This window comes from Pseudophryne corroboree, chromosome 1, assembly GCF_028390025.1.
Source record: "Pseudophryne corroboree isolate aPseCor3 chromosome 1, aPseCor3.hap2, whole genome shotgun sequence".
NCBI classification, from domain to species: domain Eukaryota; kingdom Metazoa; phylum Chordata; class Amphibia; order Anura; family Myobatrachidae; genus Pseudophryne; species Pseudophryne corroboree.
This window is the reverse complement of record NC_086444.1, coordinates 947,577,076-947,594,153: the sequence shown is the minus strand read 5'-3', so window position 1 is coordinate 947,594,153 and position 17,078 is coordinate 947,577,076. Positions and strand designations below refer to the sequence as shown.

The following is a 17,078-nucleotide window of genomic DNA, read 5'->3' as shown; positions in this document are numbered from 1 at the left end:
GGTTAATAATTCATGTTTTATGCCCAGTCATCTTGCTAAACTGTAAGAGCTCCCTACTATGAAATATTGGCTCTATGTGGTGAACAGTTCTCTAGCATTTTATAATCAGGTTCTTTTAAATATATTGTATAAATGGTGGCTACATGCACCCACAGCAATCTAAGCCAGACGTCTTTTCCCATCATGGGTCAAGATTTTCTTTTGAACTGTCAATGAATGCCTACATCTTACTATGTTAAGGGTCCTTTTGTGGTTAAACTTTAAAGCGTAGTTTATGTTTATATACAAAATCTCGGGTTCATTTTCGGAAGAGCAGGACTTGTGTGGCGCGGCATATCTATATATAATAGCACCAACGTTTACAGAATGGCACATACTTCGAGTCACAGTCCCATATAGCAAGTTCATTTCTCATCGGATTGGTCTTTATACATTTAAAGGTGGTGCTTTAAGCTGCATGAGTTGAACTAGTGGAAATATCAAGACAAAGCACTTATCGCATTTACCCAGCACAAAATCATTTAATCTTCTCCCGGTATATTGATTTATATTTAAGCTTCATATAACTCCTGAAAATAAGGGTCTTTTTCATGTGACAAATAGTTTAATTTCCTTTGTTTATATACATTGGTTTACATTGCATATTCATGCACATGTGCATTATTTAAATGTGTACATAGAATGACAAGCATAAATTTTGTCAATTTGTCCGTGTTGCAAAATGCATTGTATTTCATTCATTTGTACTTTGGTTTCGCGGCTCAATGGATTTCTGAAGAGAGGCAGATGTTTTTCCAAAAAGCATCCAAAAAAATGTTCACTATGGATTAATTACACTGTATCTACTGAGAAAAATAAATAAAAAGGGAGTTATCCACCTTACACAAAAATCATCTGGGAGGTTGCTATATTAGTATGTAACAGAGAGAAAAATACATTGAACAAGAAAGTTTATTTGTGTTAGCTCCCACACTGGTTTCAGTGACAATATTTAGTACCAAGTTTAACACAATAAAAACAATAAGACAACTACAATGTTTGCATGGCTGAAGACATTTGCTTAGTTCTTAAGGGCAAAAAATTACTGCTTATTAACATTCTTCCATGAAAACCAAGTACCAAGTCATCGATTTGTGTTGAAGCTCGTGCACATGGGCTCTTTCCCTGTGCCAACGGAACACACAGTCTGTGTTGTATTCAATGCTTGGAGAACACTACTCTGCAAATAGGGCTAGTAGAGGAACGTCTACACAAATGTTAACAATGAATAGCAATAACGGATGGTGTAATGGTTAGCATTACTGACTCACAGCACTGAGGTCATGGGTTTGATTCCTACCACGGCCCAATGTGTAGCTTGTATATCCTCCCTATGCTTGTGTGGGTTTCTTCCAGGTACTCCGGTTTCCTCCCACAAACCAAAAATATAGTGATAGGTTAATCGGCTCTCAACAATAATCAACCCTAGTGTGTGCATGAAAATGTGTTTAGGGCAGAATGTATAGGCCAAGTGGTTCTTATCTGCCATCAAATTCTAGGTTTCTAATAGAAGATGAAAGTAAACGTAATCCTTATTCTCTAACATCCCTGCTACTGTATATCCAGCATTCACTGTTAATGCTGAGTGTATGGTATGTCCTTTCCTCATAGGGTACAATCAGTGCCAGATAAGTGGTGTTCACCAAGCAATGGACACGACTCCCAAAATACCACTGGTGCAGAGAAATTTCCCATGTGTAAGAGGCCTAACACTCCTGATGGTATTTAAATACTACTTTATGGTATGAAACTTAGAACCATTTAAATATGCAAGAATAACTTAATGACAATCTGGGTAACATCTCTGAATTTCATGTTCACCTTAAATCTGCATTCCTTATTGTAAACCATTTTATAGAAAACCAATAAAGACAAATGTTTTTACATACATGAACAGGAGGAGAATGTACATGCCTTTACAGTAGTATTACGCACTTTAGCAAAATTATAAAATAGACTGCATAACTTGGCTGTTTATTATATTTATATTTTGAATTATATATAACAAAAAATGTTCAAAATTGATTTCTGACAAAATGTTTGTTTAAAATTAAAATGGGATAACATTTATTTAAATTTCACCAGTAACTAAATTCATAGCAGTACAAGAATATCCGCTAAGCCCTTTAAATACACATTTGCACTGCTTTGACTTGCATGTATGCAAGTCCATGAATGGTTAAAAAGTCCAAGCAAGCAATGGGAAGTATTATGTATCATGTTAAAAAAGGTAAACAACAGCTGGGATTACACAAACTAAATTGCATAGGATATTTAAATATAAGGCAAAGCAGGTGTTAAGTTAAATATGTCAATGAAAAGGGCACAGTGGTGTCAAAACATTCTATACTTGGCTATCAAACAGCAGAAGTCACAGTATTGTGTTAGCACTGGAAACGTTAATGATCGATGTCTCAATGAAACATTACAGTATTAGAACCTTTACAAATTAACATGCTTACATCTCACTGTAAAAACCTGATCAGTGTATTAAGCACAGCAGTGCTGTTGAAGTACCTGATTAATATTAATCTACCTTCTGTATGCCACATTTTTTTAAAACGCTACTAAAAAAATACATTGACAAAAAGACTGCAAACACCATACGTGGTGTGCACGTTAATTTCATTATTTTTGTCTCAAAGCAAGATCCTACCCTGCAGAATCTTTACCGAATGAACATAGAAAATGCACTAAAAACCACAGTATTGAAAAAAATGACTTACAGAATTGACCATTACCATTAATAACATTTGGTTAAAATAGTACAGATTTGAACTTCACATCACCTTCTGGATGTTTCAGTACACCAACATAAAAAGTTTCTGGAGAGCTGCTGTTAGTGACTAAAGTCATGACATCATACTTTACAGAACCACAAAAACCTAAGTTGAGATATTGGAACAAACTACTAGCAAAATTAATAATTATATATGTAAAACATGCTTCTCAGAACTAAATATATTTAAGATTAAACTTTAATTACCAGTAAAAGCATGTTTCAGGGAATACCATATTATTTTTTGTAAATCTATTTAAAAGGAGGCTGTCCAATTCTGACAACCCCCATTTATATATCTGGTCAACCATTGGGGGGTTGAAGTTCCAAAACAACAACTTGTCTTCTTACCCAATGATGCTTGGGCAATTCTCCAAAGCTCCAAAGAAATCAACTGAAGTGGACAGGATGAATTGTAAAACCATGGCATGAGAGACATTGAGCAAGTAATAGTAGACGTTCCTGGAAGCGTGTTTGGTGTTAACAATATGAGGGTGGTTGACTAAAAATAAACAACCCCGTTATGACAGTGGCAAAAAGCCTTCATAGTCTTTAATGGTTCTAGTTAAAGAGAACTAGGGCTTTCACGAACCTGGACAAGGGTCTAAATGAAAATCCCTTCCTAATACTTTATGGGAATCATACAGATGTGAAAGTTACCCAATTCTCTTACATATTAGATAAACCTGACATTCAGGTTTAAAGGCCCTTTAATTTGCATATATTACAAATCAAACCAGACTATAATTTTTGGGGGAGGTGGGAAAATAAAGTTACACTTAATTATATGTATTTAATTCATAGTCTGTAATGAAATTCTAATTACATAGGCTGTAAAGATGAATTGCACAACTGAATATATGGTTCTGCAGGTTGGAATCAGAGACTGTACTTCAAATTTGAAACTGAATGTTAAATGCTTAAGAAAAAAACAAAGCCTACATGAAGGATGGTAATTTCTGAAGTCCAAAGCAAATAAAGGTCACGCAAACATTTATATCAACATAAAATAAAGGAAGCATAGGTTTAAAATCAGAAGATAGAACAATTACTGTTTTGACTATGATAGAAGACCAGCATTATGCTACTATGCACTGCAATGCATTAGTGGCCAATCTACCGTTTTAAAGTTCATCTAGCTTTCAGTTGTATTAGTGTATGAAATAAAACTAAGACATCAGCTGTGTTAATAGCAAAGCTAGTATTAGGAACAAGAACCAATGTTTCCACCACAAAAAGTGCATAAAACATAATAATACTACAAAACATGGCTAAATGTGTTAAACAAATGGTCCTTGTTGGGTCATAGTAAAATATTTACACTTAAGTTGCAGTGCACAATTCAGTATAGGTCTCCAGAAATGTCCTTAAGAGGCAAATTCCATTTTCATGGAATTTTATTACAGAAGGCATTAAGTTGCACTGATTCAAATGTGGCTCGCTTGATGTGCGAGAAGGATTCTCATGCTAAAAGCATTCATTTGAGGCTCTTAGTTGGTGTTTCGGAATCAGTAGACTGTCTCTCATCAGTCCATGCTTTTCTGGTATTCGTCAATGCAAGGGTTTTCTCTTTGTCAACTACAACATAATCCACCTTTTCTTCTGCAGCACTGCTTCCCGAGCCACTGCTCTTTTTCTAAGGATAAAATGAAATCATCATTATTAACCAACATTTACAATATTTGTTTGTTAATATGTATAAAATATTAGTTCTTTCAGTGTTTTTATTTCTTTTTCGTACACTTAATTAACATGTACATTGAAATGCATTAACATGCAACATTTTTTAAACATATCAGTATCCTTGCTGTTTTTAGCCCATTATATGCAATTGGCTCTTGCGACTCAGATACAGAATCACTCATGCCCAACCAAGGTCTTTTTGTCTCTCACTCTCGATGTAGCGCATAATAAAAATGCAAAGGGGGAGGTTCGAGCAGGGTGGGGAGGTTTGCGGCATAGCAGTAGGACTTGTTACTCAGAGAGTCGTGTGCCTTACTTGAACCATGCATGCACCACTATGTCTGTTTGTATGGTGTCCAGTGCACTAGGGAAAACACCATGCTGGGTTGTATAATAAGACTTTTGTGACTAGTGGAAACCTTATTTCATATTCCTATAATTAAACGCCTACCAATTAATATCTAAACCCATTACGCAGCAGGTTTGTTAAATCTGGTTTCATAAGGCACAGCGGAATGGAAACAAAGATTTGTTGCATGAACACAATAGCTGTCTATGTAGACAGTTCATACCACATAAATAGATCACTAACCTGTCAGGCTGCAGACAGCAAGGACATATGCCCCTCATGGGTTTTATGCCCAGTGGAAGATCATCTGGCAAAATTAATTTAATAGTTCATCAGACCTGCACCCAATAACCGTTCTAGAACAAGGGTAGAATAGCCGAAGATCCAGATTTGCTACCTACTGTAAATCTACTTTTTTTTTTATAAACCCTTTTCTCTGTCAATCCCTTTCTGGACAATTATTTTATGTAGGCTGCATAAAGCTTTGTAGGTTTAAATATTTTGTCCACCCATATTAAATATTATGCTTTTCCACACTGCAACTACAATGCCAGGAACTTCTGCCATATGGGAGACATTCTGGGAGGCACCTCTGTAACGTGTAATATTCCTACCACCACTAGCAGGGGAATATTGAATTCCAGCAATTCTGACTCATGGGGGTTGTGTGTTCAGCGAATGAATTGAAATATTGTCGCACTTGACAAAGCACTTATATGTCTAAAGCATTGGAATTCCCAATTCTCTTGCAAACCAAGTTCTGCTAGTCCAGGGTCAGAGACTTTATAACTACAGAAACTAAATGAGAAAATTAAATCTGATGTATGTAAAAAGTATTAGTAGTTTTTATTTCTGTTGTAATACGGAAAAAAAGACAGATTATAGTATCTCTTATTGCACTATAGGATATTAGTTTCTGTAAGTCACGCACTTTTCTTGGAGGTGTTGACTTGCCGGAGTCCAGATCCAAGTCTAAATATTCAACCTGTTTGTCTCCTTTAGGTTTCACCATGGGACTATTCCCTCCATCAAGGCTGTTGTTCTCAAATAAACTCTGTAATTATAAAAAGGGTGAGTAAATGAAATACTCCAAATACCATAAGCACCTATCAGCTCAAAGCAGGAATACAAAGAGACTGTGTTAAAGGATGTTCACACACAGACACACACACACAGACACACACACACACACACACACACACACACACACACACAGTGTATTAAAACAGACTATAGCAGAAACAAATTAATGGTTATAACTCATTACTGATAACTAGATCATTTAATTGAATGAACTGAATAGAACCCAGTATAAAAGTCATCAACAGTTGATATCCCTTGGAGTTTGCTATACATATATATATATATCTTGACAGCGCCAGCCCTGACACGTTGTAATGATGTAATTCTGCAATAGATGTAATTCTGCAATATTACCCACTGCTACACCTATCCCCTGTCTCCTGCGCCAGAGCAGGCATTGCGTCCTAGCAATACATGCTGGGACTGTTGCTAAGAGACGCGGGATGACGCGTGCTATGTCAGGTGACGCGCGACCGGAAGTGCGCTTTCTGAGACAGGAAGCGCGATGTGTTCCACGGCGGTGGCGTGCGTTCCACTGCCGGGAACTGCTTCCATTTATCTTCTGTATGGTTATTTCATTATTGCCTTTTTCATTTCTTTTTGCTGCTTGTAGTTATTAACCTATACACACTGGTCTTGGCTTTTTGGTGGACATCACACTAGTATTTTGCTGCAAATAATAGATACGAGCTCCCTATTGGCTAGGGTATTTATGGCTCCACAGGCAGGATGTGTGTAGGGGAGATGGCAGCCTAAAATTTTGGTCTTGACAAAGGTTCCATAGAGGACCGAAACGTTGACCCTGACCCTGTAAACTATGTGAGCTGAATTAAAGAAATCTCATTTTCACTATTGAAGAAGACTGGTGAGTGCGTTCCTTGTCACTTTATATATATATATATATATATCTATATCATATAACAAAGTATCATAAGTACACCCACATGGGATTATTTTTTTGATGCAGCACAATTATGTATTAATTAGTATCCATACTAAAGTGCACTTGTAGCTTTCAATAGGATTAAAATAGATCCATTTATTAGAAACCAGTAACGTCACAGATATCTTACAGTAAGCCCAAATGGTCGCTAGTTAATATTAGCCTACTGCAGTAAGCAACATTCTCAAACAAATAGGTTCAGTCGGCCATGGTGTAGATGCAACTAGGGATAGATCCATCTATGGACAATGATCTGTGTTGGAACATTATTTTTTTTTTTACTAAGGTTAGAAAAGATAGTAAAACTATTTTAGTACAAAGCACTGCTGTGTGAACCATCACAGATACAAACAAAAGTGCTAAAACAGAAGACAATACATTTATGCACTATAATTGAAGGAGCTTACCTAGCTATCACATTAGCTAATATGGTGGTAACTCTGAACTCAGCAAGAGATCCTAACCAACATCCAAATTATAGGCCAATATCAGCAATCAATGTTTAGATCAATCAATATGCCAAAATATTAGCGAAAACATTGAATCTATTCCTTATCTTTTTGTCCTGATCAGAATGAATCCCTTTTCCAGCTAGTAGGCAGCTAATAACAACAGGTGAACAACTGACTTGATCCACAAAAATCATGACCAGAAATGTTCCTCATTTTTAGCACAGTATGTTGAAAAAGCGCTTGACTGGATCTCTTGGTTCACTCATGTTTAGAGTGCTTGGTGCAATGGGATTCTCTAGTCTATGTTGCTTCCTCAAAGCTTTTCGTCTTGGATAATTGAGTTACCTTTTACCCCCCTTGGAATAACCAGTAGTACTGTATGTGACAATGATGCACCCCCTCCGCATTGATCCATACGTTAGCACTGATCTATACCTAGGTAACTGAGCCTCTTATAGCAAGCATTTGTGGGTGCACAGAGCATAGAATAGTCCTCTGTGTGGAAGATTTTTTACCAACAGTGTCAAAGCTATCAATATATACTCGCCAATCTTTTGAAAGAAATGCAATACAAGAACCTATTCAAGGTATAGAATCAAGCCACAGAAGGCGCAGACCCAAACCAACGTGAGGGCTTCAGCTGAACTTAATTGTACCTTGAATAACATCAATAATATCTCAGAGCTCAAGTAATTAAAACTATGCTATCAATTTCTTTAGGCATACTTTCTACAACTAATCCCACAGATAAATTAGTTTGACTTAGACACCTGTAATCTCTCTTCTATAACCTGGATATTTTATATTTATGTCAAAAATGAATGTGTAAACCGAACTGGGCATCAAAAAAGTCTTATTACACTGTAGCACAACTTGCTCACTGTATTTAATGGAGTAACTCAAAATCTGCTAGAATATGGACACTGTTGTAGGCAGAGTGTGCAATTGAACTTGCTCTCGACCTCTTCACATAAAGCATTGATCCACCCTGTAATAGCCCCTGTGCAGTATGGGATCGAGTCAAACTGTATGTACTAATGCCTTTGGGCTCTCTCTTTTTGATAGCCCATGATTTATCACAGGCCATACTTCATGGACATTTGAACTACTACTGACAGGAATAATAAAAAGATGAATGACATTACTTGTGACAAGTCTTAACCCTCCTCTGCCAACATCAAGCAAAATTCAACATTCCCAATAAGATTGTTTTTAAATTAGGGAAAATAGCACACTTACAGAGCAAAATAATCAACCACCTATCTAGTAAACCACTAAACATTTTTGTCTGTTAATATGCACCAGGCATCAACAAAAGACCTTGTGTACAGATCATATGCAGAACTGAAAGTGTTTTGTTAGGTATGAGAGATCTACCTGAGGTGGCTTGGGAGGCAAAGCTTAGGAAGAGCCTAGGTGAAAAAGATTGGGTAGAAATAACACATAATTATGAAGACAGAATTTTTTTTGGTTCCCTTCTAGCTTGTCTTCTTGGATTACCAATCTTTCCATATCTCATCAAATCTGTACATCACACCTCTTCATTCTCCTTTTTAGATCATCTGGATTTACCAAACTTCAAAAATTGTCATTCATTTTGAATACAGCGTGCTCTCCTGTAATCATAATTTGCACCCTCAACCAAGTCTTTAATATAAAATTTTGCTATGGTTTATTTAAACAAAAATACCTTAAATGCCAGGATATCAAAGTGAATTTAAAATAATTTATTATTGTGACAGATTTTAGCAATTCATTTTTAGAATAAATTATTTTACTTAGCCACAAACCCTAATGTAAATAAGCACATTGTTGTCACATACAAACTTCTGGCTGGTTAACTTTTTCAATCCTTATAATCTTTTTCCACCACAATCTAACCGCATACTTCCTTCTTTTTCCTTTTTTTATTTTTTATCAAATAGGCAAATAGCAATGCAGAGACCTATTTGTGACTGTAATAAGGTCATGTTTTTCACCAACAGGCAAGCTTAACACCCATAGAATTAAAAACACAGACAGGTGAAGTGAATAACACCCAATCATGGCAACAGTATTCCCTGATGGCAGCAGTGGCCTCTTTCAGCAAAATAATGCACCCTGCCACACTGCAGAAACATTTTTAGGAATGGTTTGAGGAAAATTACAAGAGTTCAAGATGTTGACATGGCCCCAAAACTCCCCAAATCTCTTTTCAACTGGACATCTGTGGAATGTGCTGGAAAAACAAGCCCGAGCCATGGCATCCCCACCTCATTACTTACAGAACTTAAAGGATCTGCTGTTAACGTCTAACGCTAGATACCACAGGACGCCTTCAGAGGTCTTGTGGAGCCCATGCCTTGACAGGTCAGAGCTGTTTTGCTGACACAAAGGGATCCAACACAATATTAAGCAGGTGGTTTCAATACTATGACTAATGGGTATATATTTCCCAGTTCAACATGATTACCACGCCCTGTGCATAGTACACACACGTACATGTATTCTCTTCTATACTCAATCCTCTGACTCCCTAAACCAACACTGTTCTCTAACGAGTTCTTATAGGACTAACAAATTCTTGTTCCCCTTGCAAATTTAACTGGACCAATATACAACATTGTCCAACACATAGTAAGTTGGAAAGCAGTGCTCTCTTTGTAAGTCTTGTTTTACTACTATGTTTGTTCCCAATTGTAAAGTGCTACGGAATAGGGTTTTGCTAAATAAATCGATAAGAAGAAAAACAAACACATTTTTCAGTGACCTTCACAATGATGACTTTTCATAAGATTTCCAATAACAGACATCAAACTGTGTTTATCCTAAAATGTATTTAAATATTTATCCTATTAACTTGTAATTAACTCAAATATGAATATTGGCTTCATAATGGAGCCCAATATATTTTGCTTCTGTAATACAGCCTATAGTTTGCACATATTCTCCTTTCTAACACTGCACACACTGCTTTGCAGCTTAAATAGGGGAAGAAATTCTATATTTAGAACCAAAATAAAAGTAAGTGGTAACAGAGCTGTGGAATAAATCCATATTAAGCCATAAAGTATAATTGGCCTAAACGTTCATGTACTGTAATTCTGTATTAAATATATTAAAATGAAGTGTTAAAATCAATATTGCATTTTAAAATGTTTGTTTGATATTTTAGGTTTGTGGTAAAACTAACATATGCCAACTACAGTACAATAATATCTACAGATATAGATATAACAGAAGACAAATTCAGCACCATATTCAAGGAACAGTATACCGAAGAAGCAGTCACTAGGGCAGTGGTTCCCAAATTTTTTTGAATCACGGCGCCCTAAAGCATCAGATTTTTTTCATGGCACCCCCTAGGCCAAAGTTTATTGATGATAAATTTTCAAAGAAATATTATATTATGTAAATTATGTTTATAGGTCATCCTTAAGGTGCATACACACTAGATGACGTGCTCTATGAGCGACGTCATCTAGTGTTACCCCCTCCCAGGCTGGGCAGTGGCAGCGCATACACACTGAGCAATATGACGGCCACATCGCTCAGTGACGTCATGCCGTGGCCGGGCCCTGCAGGCAGCTCTTGGACGTCAGTCCAGATTGAGCATGCATGCACGGCCGACAGCGAGGGTCGTTAATGAGACGCGCTTCGGTCGTTGTCACCGGCATACACACTTGCCGAGAAAATGAACGACGTCGCTCAGGAAGGGTGAAAATAAGCGATGTTGTTAATTTTATCGGCAAGTGTGTATGCACCTTTAGGTTCAATTGTGTGGTGAGGGACAGGATTCGCTTCTGTTTGTCCACATATTTTATGATCGACAGCCAGCAGCACTGGTTTTGCCTATTACATTAACCATAAATAATTTGAATGGTCCTCGACCACCAATCCAAGGCACCCCTGCAACTGTCCTGAGGCTCCCCATGATGCCACGGTACAGTTTGAGAACCACTGCACTAGGGTCATTCCATGCAAATAGGGAACTGGTTGCGAAAAAAACTACCGTACATGTTCTTTGAGAATTTTGTTTCTGTATATTTCCGTAGAGCTGGCACGGAGTCATGTTGGCAGCAATAATTTTCCCCACTAAATCCAGTTGTTTACTTCTGGTGAGTGCTTGTGTACAGAGCACATGCTAAATTTGTTCAAGGTGGAATTGTTAACTTCAAGGTAAAAAAAAGTTAACATTAATATTGATATTTATAAATGCCTTTTAACAGGATTCAACACATCCCAGGGGCCAGGTCGCCATGGTCCCTAGATTTTGCTGCCTGGCTACCAGATTATGCAGGGAGGGGGGAAGCAGAACTTCCTCAGCCCCAGCGGAGATTTGTGTGCGTACCTATATTGCAGCGGCCATTTCATACACGAGTGCACACGACCGAGTGTCCATCCCACCCTGTGCTGTCTGCGGTCTACAAACTCTGGTTGCATAGAAGTCTCTAGAAAAGAGGGTCTCTATGCGTGGCCGGGGATTGCAGTTTCAGAGGGGTAGTGATGTGGCCACAGGTGGAGAGGGGAGAATTGTTGGCTCGGGGGTAGCTGCGTAGAGGTGGTTTGCTTGGGGGTACCCCGTTAGATGTGTGGCCATAGGGGTTGGTTTGCTCCGGCTCCAACACTTTCATCCTTGCTCCTAGATTTTAGAAAAATATGTCAAGCCCTGCTTTATAATGCAATTGAAAGAGCATGAATCCTTCTTTTCATGGTAGTTTTAAGTAAATTTTGACAGTGTGTTAAGGAGGAACATATTTGTTTAACCTAACCTGAAATGTGTGACGTGAGTTACCCAGCACCATTATTTTTAAATATATTCACTTACATGATGGTCAGAGAAAATCATCTTGTACAGTATTTTCTACTTAATATGTGTATGGATATTTATTAGAAATATGGAATTGCTTTCTATCTGGTGCTCTCATATTAATAATGGTAGTTTTATATAATGTAACGTGAGTTGCCATTTTTTCACAAATGACTACCACTTTCAAAAGTTTGTTGTGATAAAATAAAAACACAAATGACTTGCCTGCATCTTTTGTATGTAATTGAGCAAGCGCAGACTGCTGGTTTGGAAAATGTGCAAAATGCCAAGGTTTGATAGCCGCTAGACTTGAAGAGGTATGTTCTGATTCTGTGGAATATAGTGTGAAATGGTTTGTATGGCAAAAATTAATGGAAGGCTTGTGAAAGCACAGAAAGAGAGAAGCCTACAGGACACTCAAAGATCACATCCTCACTATACGACCTAAGTTCAAGGAGCATTGTTTTTATCAAGAGTGAATGGGTTCAGTACGCAAAGCCGGCTGCTGGGATCCCGACCATCCGTATACAGACAGCGGGATCCCGGCCATGGGTATGTTGTGGACACTGATAGAGGGAGGAAAGCCTGTGGTGCCAGGGATTCCAGCACCGGTATTTCGCAGCTTGTCGGTATTCTGTTGTCGGCATTGTGACGTCGGGATCCCGGACTAGCGGTATGGTGACCGCTTCCCGAGGGAACTGTGTAGGAGCTACCAAGAAAATTAGAACTATTGGCATTAGCTCCACAAACAAAAATGATGCAGGTGGATTTTTCAGGAAATTATACAATCCAGAGTCCTTACTGGAACCAGAGTCAAGTAAGTATCTTTATGGTCATAATTTGGCATTTAGGAAATATTCATTGTTTTATTTGGGTATCTGATGTTCTTGATCACTCTAAAAATTCTGTCATCCCATAGATAGACAGACTTCTGCAAACAGATGTTATAAAAGTTATAATTTGGTCTGACGGTCCTGCTTCTCAATTCAAAAACAGGTATGTTTTAGATGCTTTTAAAATTTTAACCACAAAACACAACAGGAAACTAACATGAACTTTCATGTTAGTTTCCTGTTGTGTTTTGTGGTTAAAACTTTGCAACATCACATGGGAAGGGGCCTGTTGATGGAGTTGGTGGTGCCATCAAACGCCATGTTTGGTCTCTTGTTAAAAGTAGAAAATGCACTGCAAACAATGCAATGAACTTTGCAATCGCAGTACGTCTAACTTCCAAGATGACAGTTGTACTCATGAATGAAGATGTTCATCAAAGAAGCAAGAAATTGAAAATGTCTTTATTGGTTACAAATTGCACTGCTTTTCACGTCATCAACAAAGTTCATTACTTGGAACTCCTTAATGGGTGATTCTCCAGAAGTTAGACTCCTAGAAGTTAGGAGTAAAATTTTAGGAGCACCTGGACTTAAGACCGAACAGAATTTCATGTTTGTTAAATGTCTAACAACTCTGGCCCGATGTATGATCCTCTATTATGGGACAGAAGTGGTATCACACTGATACCGATTCTCCCCCATGTATGAATGTGGGGACGTGTACATGGTGACGGGGCGCTATCTGTAACATAGCACGCCGATATGCAGGGCAATGTACGAATGGTCAGTGACAATGACCATTCCGACACCTGATGACCAGGGCAATGTACGAATGGTCAGTGACAATGACCATTCCGACACCTGATGACCCTGGCTGTGGCAGCTACCGGCTCTGGGCTGAGTTTGAGATCTCGCAATATCAGAGAGATCTCATGCATGCCCATTGGAGCCGGTTGGGGTAAGACACAGCATATCAGTACTAGGATGATGTGCTGTGTGCACTGACAGGCATTGCCGTAGGGGTGTTTTTACTCCCCCTCTCTGGCAGCTGAGATGTTAATTAATCTCGGCACTAGTTCTTTCCACTTCGCCTCAGTAAAGAGGGAAAAGCCATACCGGCATAATCTGTGCCTGGTTAATACATCTCCCCCTCTGTTCTTTGAACTGTAATGTAAGTTGTCAGGAATAAAATTATGTTTTTTTGGTAAGGTAATAAAAAAGGGATCCGGTCTCTAGGTCGACCACTATTGGTCGACAGTAACTAGGTTGACAGGGCTTCTAGATAAACATGTTCTAGGGCGACAGGTCAAAAGGTCGACATGAGTTTTTCACAATTTTTTTCTTTTTTTTGACCTTTTTCATACTTAAACGATCCACACGGACTAGGATTGGGAATACTAATCTGCCAAAGCATGGCGAGCGAACACGGTGCACTAATTGGGGATCCCGGTCACTGTACGGAGAAAATGACACCAAAAAACCATAAAAATGGCGACTTTTTGACCTGTCGACCTAGAACATGTCGACCTGTAGACCCTGTCGACCAATAGTGGTCGACCTAGTTACTGTTGACCTTGCATACCACACCCAATAAAAAATTAGCAATTCCTGTATACAGGTTTTTAAAGTATGACCTGCCTCATCTTCTCAGTAAATTAAATGAACTTCACATAAATTCCTTTTGCCGTTGATAGGGGGTCATTCCGAGTTGATCGCTCGCTAGCAGTTTTTAGCAGCCGTGCAAACGCTATGCCGCCGCCCACTGGGGAGTGTATTTTAGCTTAGCAGAAGTGCGAACGCATGTGCAGCCGAGCTCTGCAAAAAATAAGAATTTACTTACCGATAATTCTATTTCTCATAGTCCGTAGTGGATGCTGGGGACTCCGAAAGGACCATGGGGAATAGCGGCTCCGCAGGAGACTGGGCACAAAGTAAAAGCTTTAGGACTAGCTGGTGTGCACTGGCTCCTCCCCCTATGACCCTCCTCCAAGCCTCAGTTAGGATACTGTGCCCGGACGAGCGTACACAATAAGAAAGGATTTTGAATCCCGGGTAAGACTCATTACCAGCCACACCAATCACACCGTACAACTTGTGATCTGAACCCAGTTAACAGCATGATAACAGAAGGAGCCTCTGAAAAGATGGCTCACAACAACAATAACCCGATTTTTGTAACAATACTATGTACAAGTAATGCAGACAATCCGCACTTGGGATGGGCGCCCAGCATCCACTACGGACTATGAGAAATAGAATTATCGGTAAGTAAATTCTTATTTTCTCTAACGTCCTAGTGGATGCTGGGGACTCCGAAAGGACCATGGGGATTATACCAAAGCTCCCAAACGGGCGGGAGAGTGCGGATGACTCTGCAGCACCGAATGAGAGAACTCCAGGTCCTCCTCAGCCAGGGTATCAAATTTGTAGAATTTAGCAAACGTGTTTGCCCCTGACCAAGTAGCTGCTCGGCAAAGTTGTAAAGCCGAGACCCCTCGGGCAGCCGCCCAAGATGAGCCCACTTTCCGTGTGGAATGGGCTTTTACAGATTTTGGCTGTGGCAGGCCTGCCACAGAATGTGCAAGCTGAATTGTACTGCAAATCCAACGAGCAATCGTCTGCTTAGAAGCAGGAGCACCCAGCTTGTTGGGTGCATACAGGATAAACAGCGAGTCAGATTTTCTGACTCCAGCCGTCCTGGAAACATATTTTCAGGGCCCTGACTACGTCCAGCAACTTGGAATCCTCCAAGTCCCTAGTAGCCGCAGGCACCACAATAGGTTGGTTTAAGTGAAATGCTGAAAACACCTTAGGGAGAAATTGAGGACGAGTCCTCAATTCCACCCTGTCCGAATGGAAAATCAGATAAGGGCTTTTACAGGATAAAGCCGCCAATTCTGACACGCGCCTGGCCCAGGCCAGGGCCAACAGCATGACCACTTTCCATGTGAGATATTTTAACTCCACAGATTTAAGTGGTTCAAACCAATGTGACTTTTGGAATCCAAAAAAAAAAAAACTACATTGAGATCCCAAGTGCCACTGGAGGCACAAAAGGAGGCTGTATATGCAGTACCCCTTTTACAAACGTCTGAACTTCAGGGACTGAAGCTAGTTCTTTTTGGAAGAAAATTGACAGGGCCGAAATTTGAACCTTAATGGACCCCAATTTCAGGCCCATAGACACTCCTGTTTGCAGGAAATGTAGGAATCGACCCAGTCGAATTTCCACCGTCGGGCCTTACTGGCCTCGCACCACGCAACATATTTTCGCCAATTGCGGTGATAATGTTTTTGCGGTTACATTCTTCCTGGCTTTGATCAGGATAGGGATGACTTCATCCGGAATGCCCTTTTTCCTTCAGGATCCGGCGTTCAACCGCCATGCCGTCAAACGCAGCCGCGGTAAGTCTTGGAACAGACAGGGTCCTTGCTGGAGCAGGTCCCTTCTTAGAGGTAGAGGCCACGGATCCTCCGTGAGCATCTCTTGAAGTTCCGGTTACCAAGTCCTTCTTGGCCAATCCGGAGCCACGAATATAGTGCTTACTCCTCACCATCTTATCAATCTCAGTACCTTGGGTATGAGAGGCAGAGGAGGAAACACATACCCTGACTGGTACACCCACGGTGTTACCAGAGCGTCTACAGCTATTGCCTGAGGGTCCCTGGACCTGGCGCAATACCTGTCGAGTTTTTCCCAACGGTTTATAATCCTGTGGAAGACTTCTGGGTGAAGTCCCCACTCTCCCCGGGTGGAGGTCGTGCTGAGGAAGTCTGCTTCCCAGTTGTCCACTCCCGGAATGAATACTGCTGACAGTGCTATCCCATGATTTTCCGCCCAGCGAAGAATCCCTGCAGCTTCTGTTATTGCCCTCCTGCTTCTTGTGCCACCCTGTCTGTTTACGTGGGTGACTGCCGTGATGTTGTCCGACTGGATCAACACCGGCTGTCCTTGAAGCAAAGGTCTTGCTAAGCTTAGAGCATTGTAAATGTCCCTTAGCTTCAGGATATTTATGTGAAGTGATGTCTCCAGGCTTGACCATAAGTCCTGGATATTCCTTCCCTGTGTGACTGCTCCCCAGCCTCGCAGGCTGGCATCCGTGGTTACCAGGACCCAGTCCTGAATGC

General features: G+C 39.8%; 1 protein-coding gene across 4 annotated transcripts in view; it reads right to left on the bottom strand.

Moving 5' to 3' along the window:
• Nucleotides 1–584: 584 nt before the first annotated feature.
• The window catches only part of GAB1 (GRB2 associated binding protein 1), a 241,153-nt gene continuing 224,659 nt past the window's right edge, over nucleotides 585–17,078 (bottom strand). For all 4 annotated transcript variants that reach the window (XM_063920409.1, XM_063920410.1, XM_063920411.1 and 1 more), the window contains 2 exons: nucleotides 5,782–5,904; nucleotides 585–4,454 (listed from right to left, as the gene is read on the bottom strand). In XM_063920409.1, the coding sequence (XP_063776479.1) occupies nucleotides 4,296–4,454; nucleotides 5,782–5,904 (282 nt within the window). In that variant the 3' untranslated portion in view covers nucleotides 585–4,295. The remainder of the gene's footprint in view (nucleotides 4,455–5,781; nucleotides 5,905–17,078) is intronic.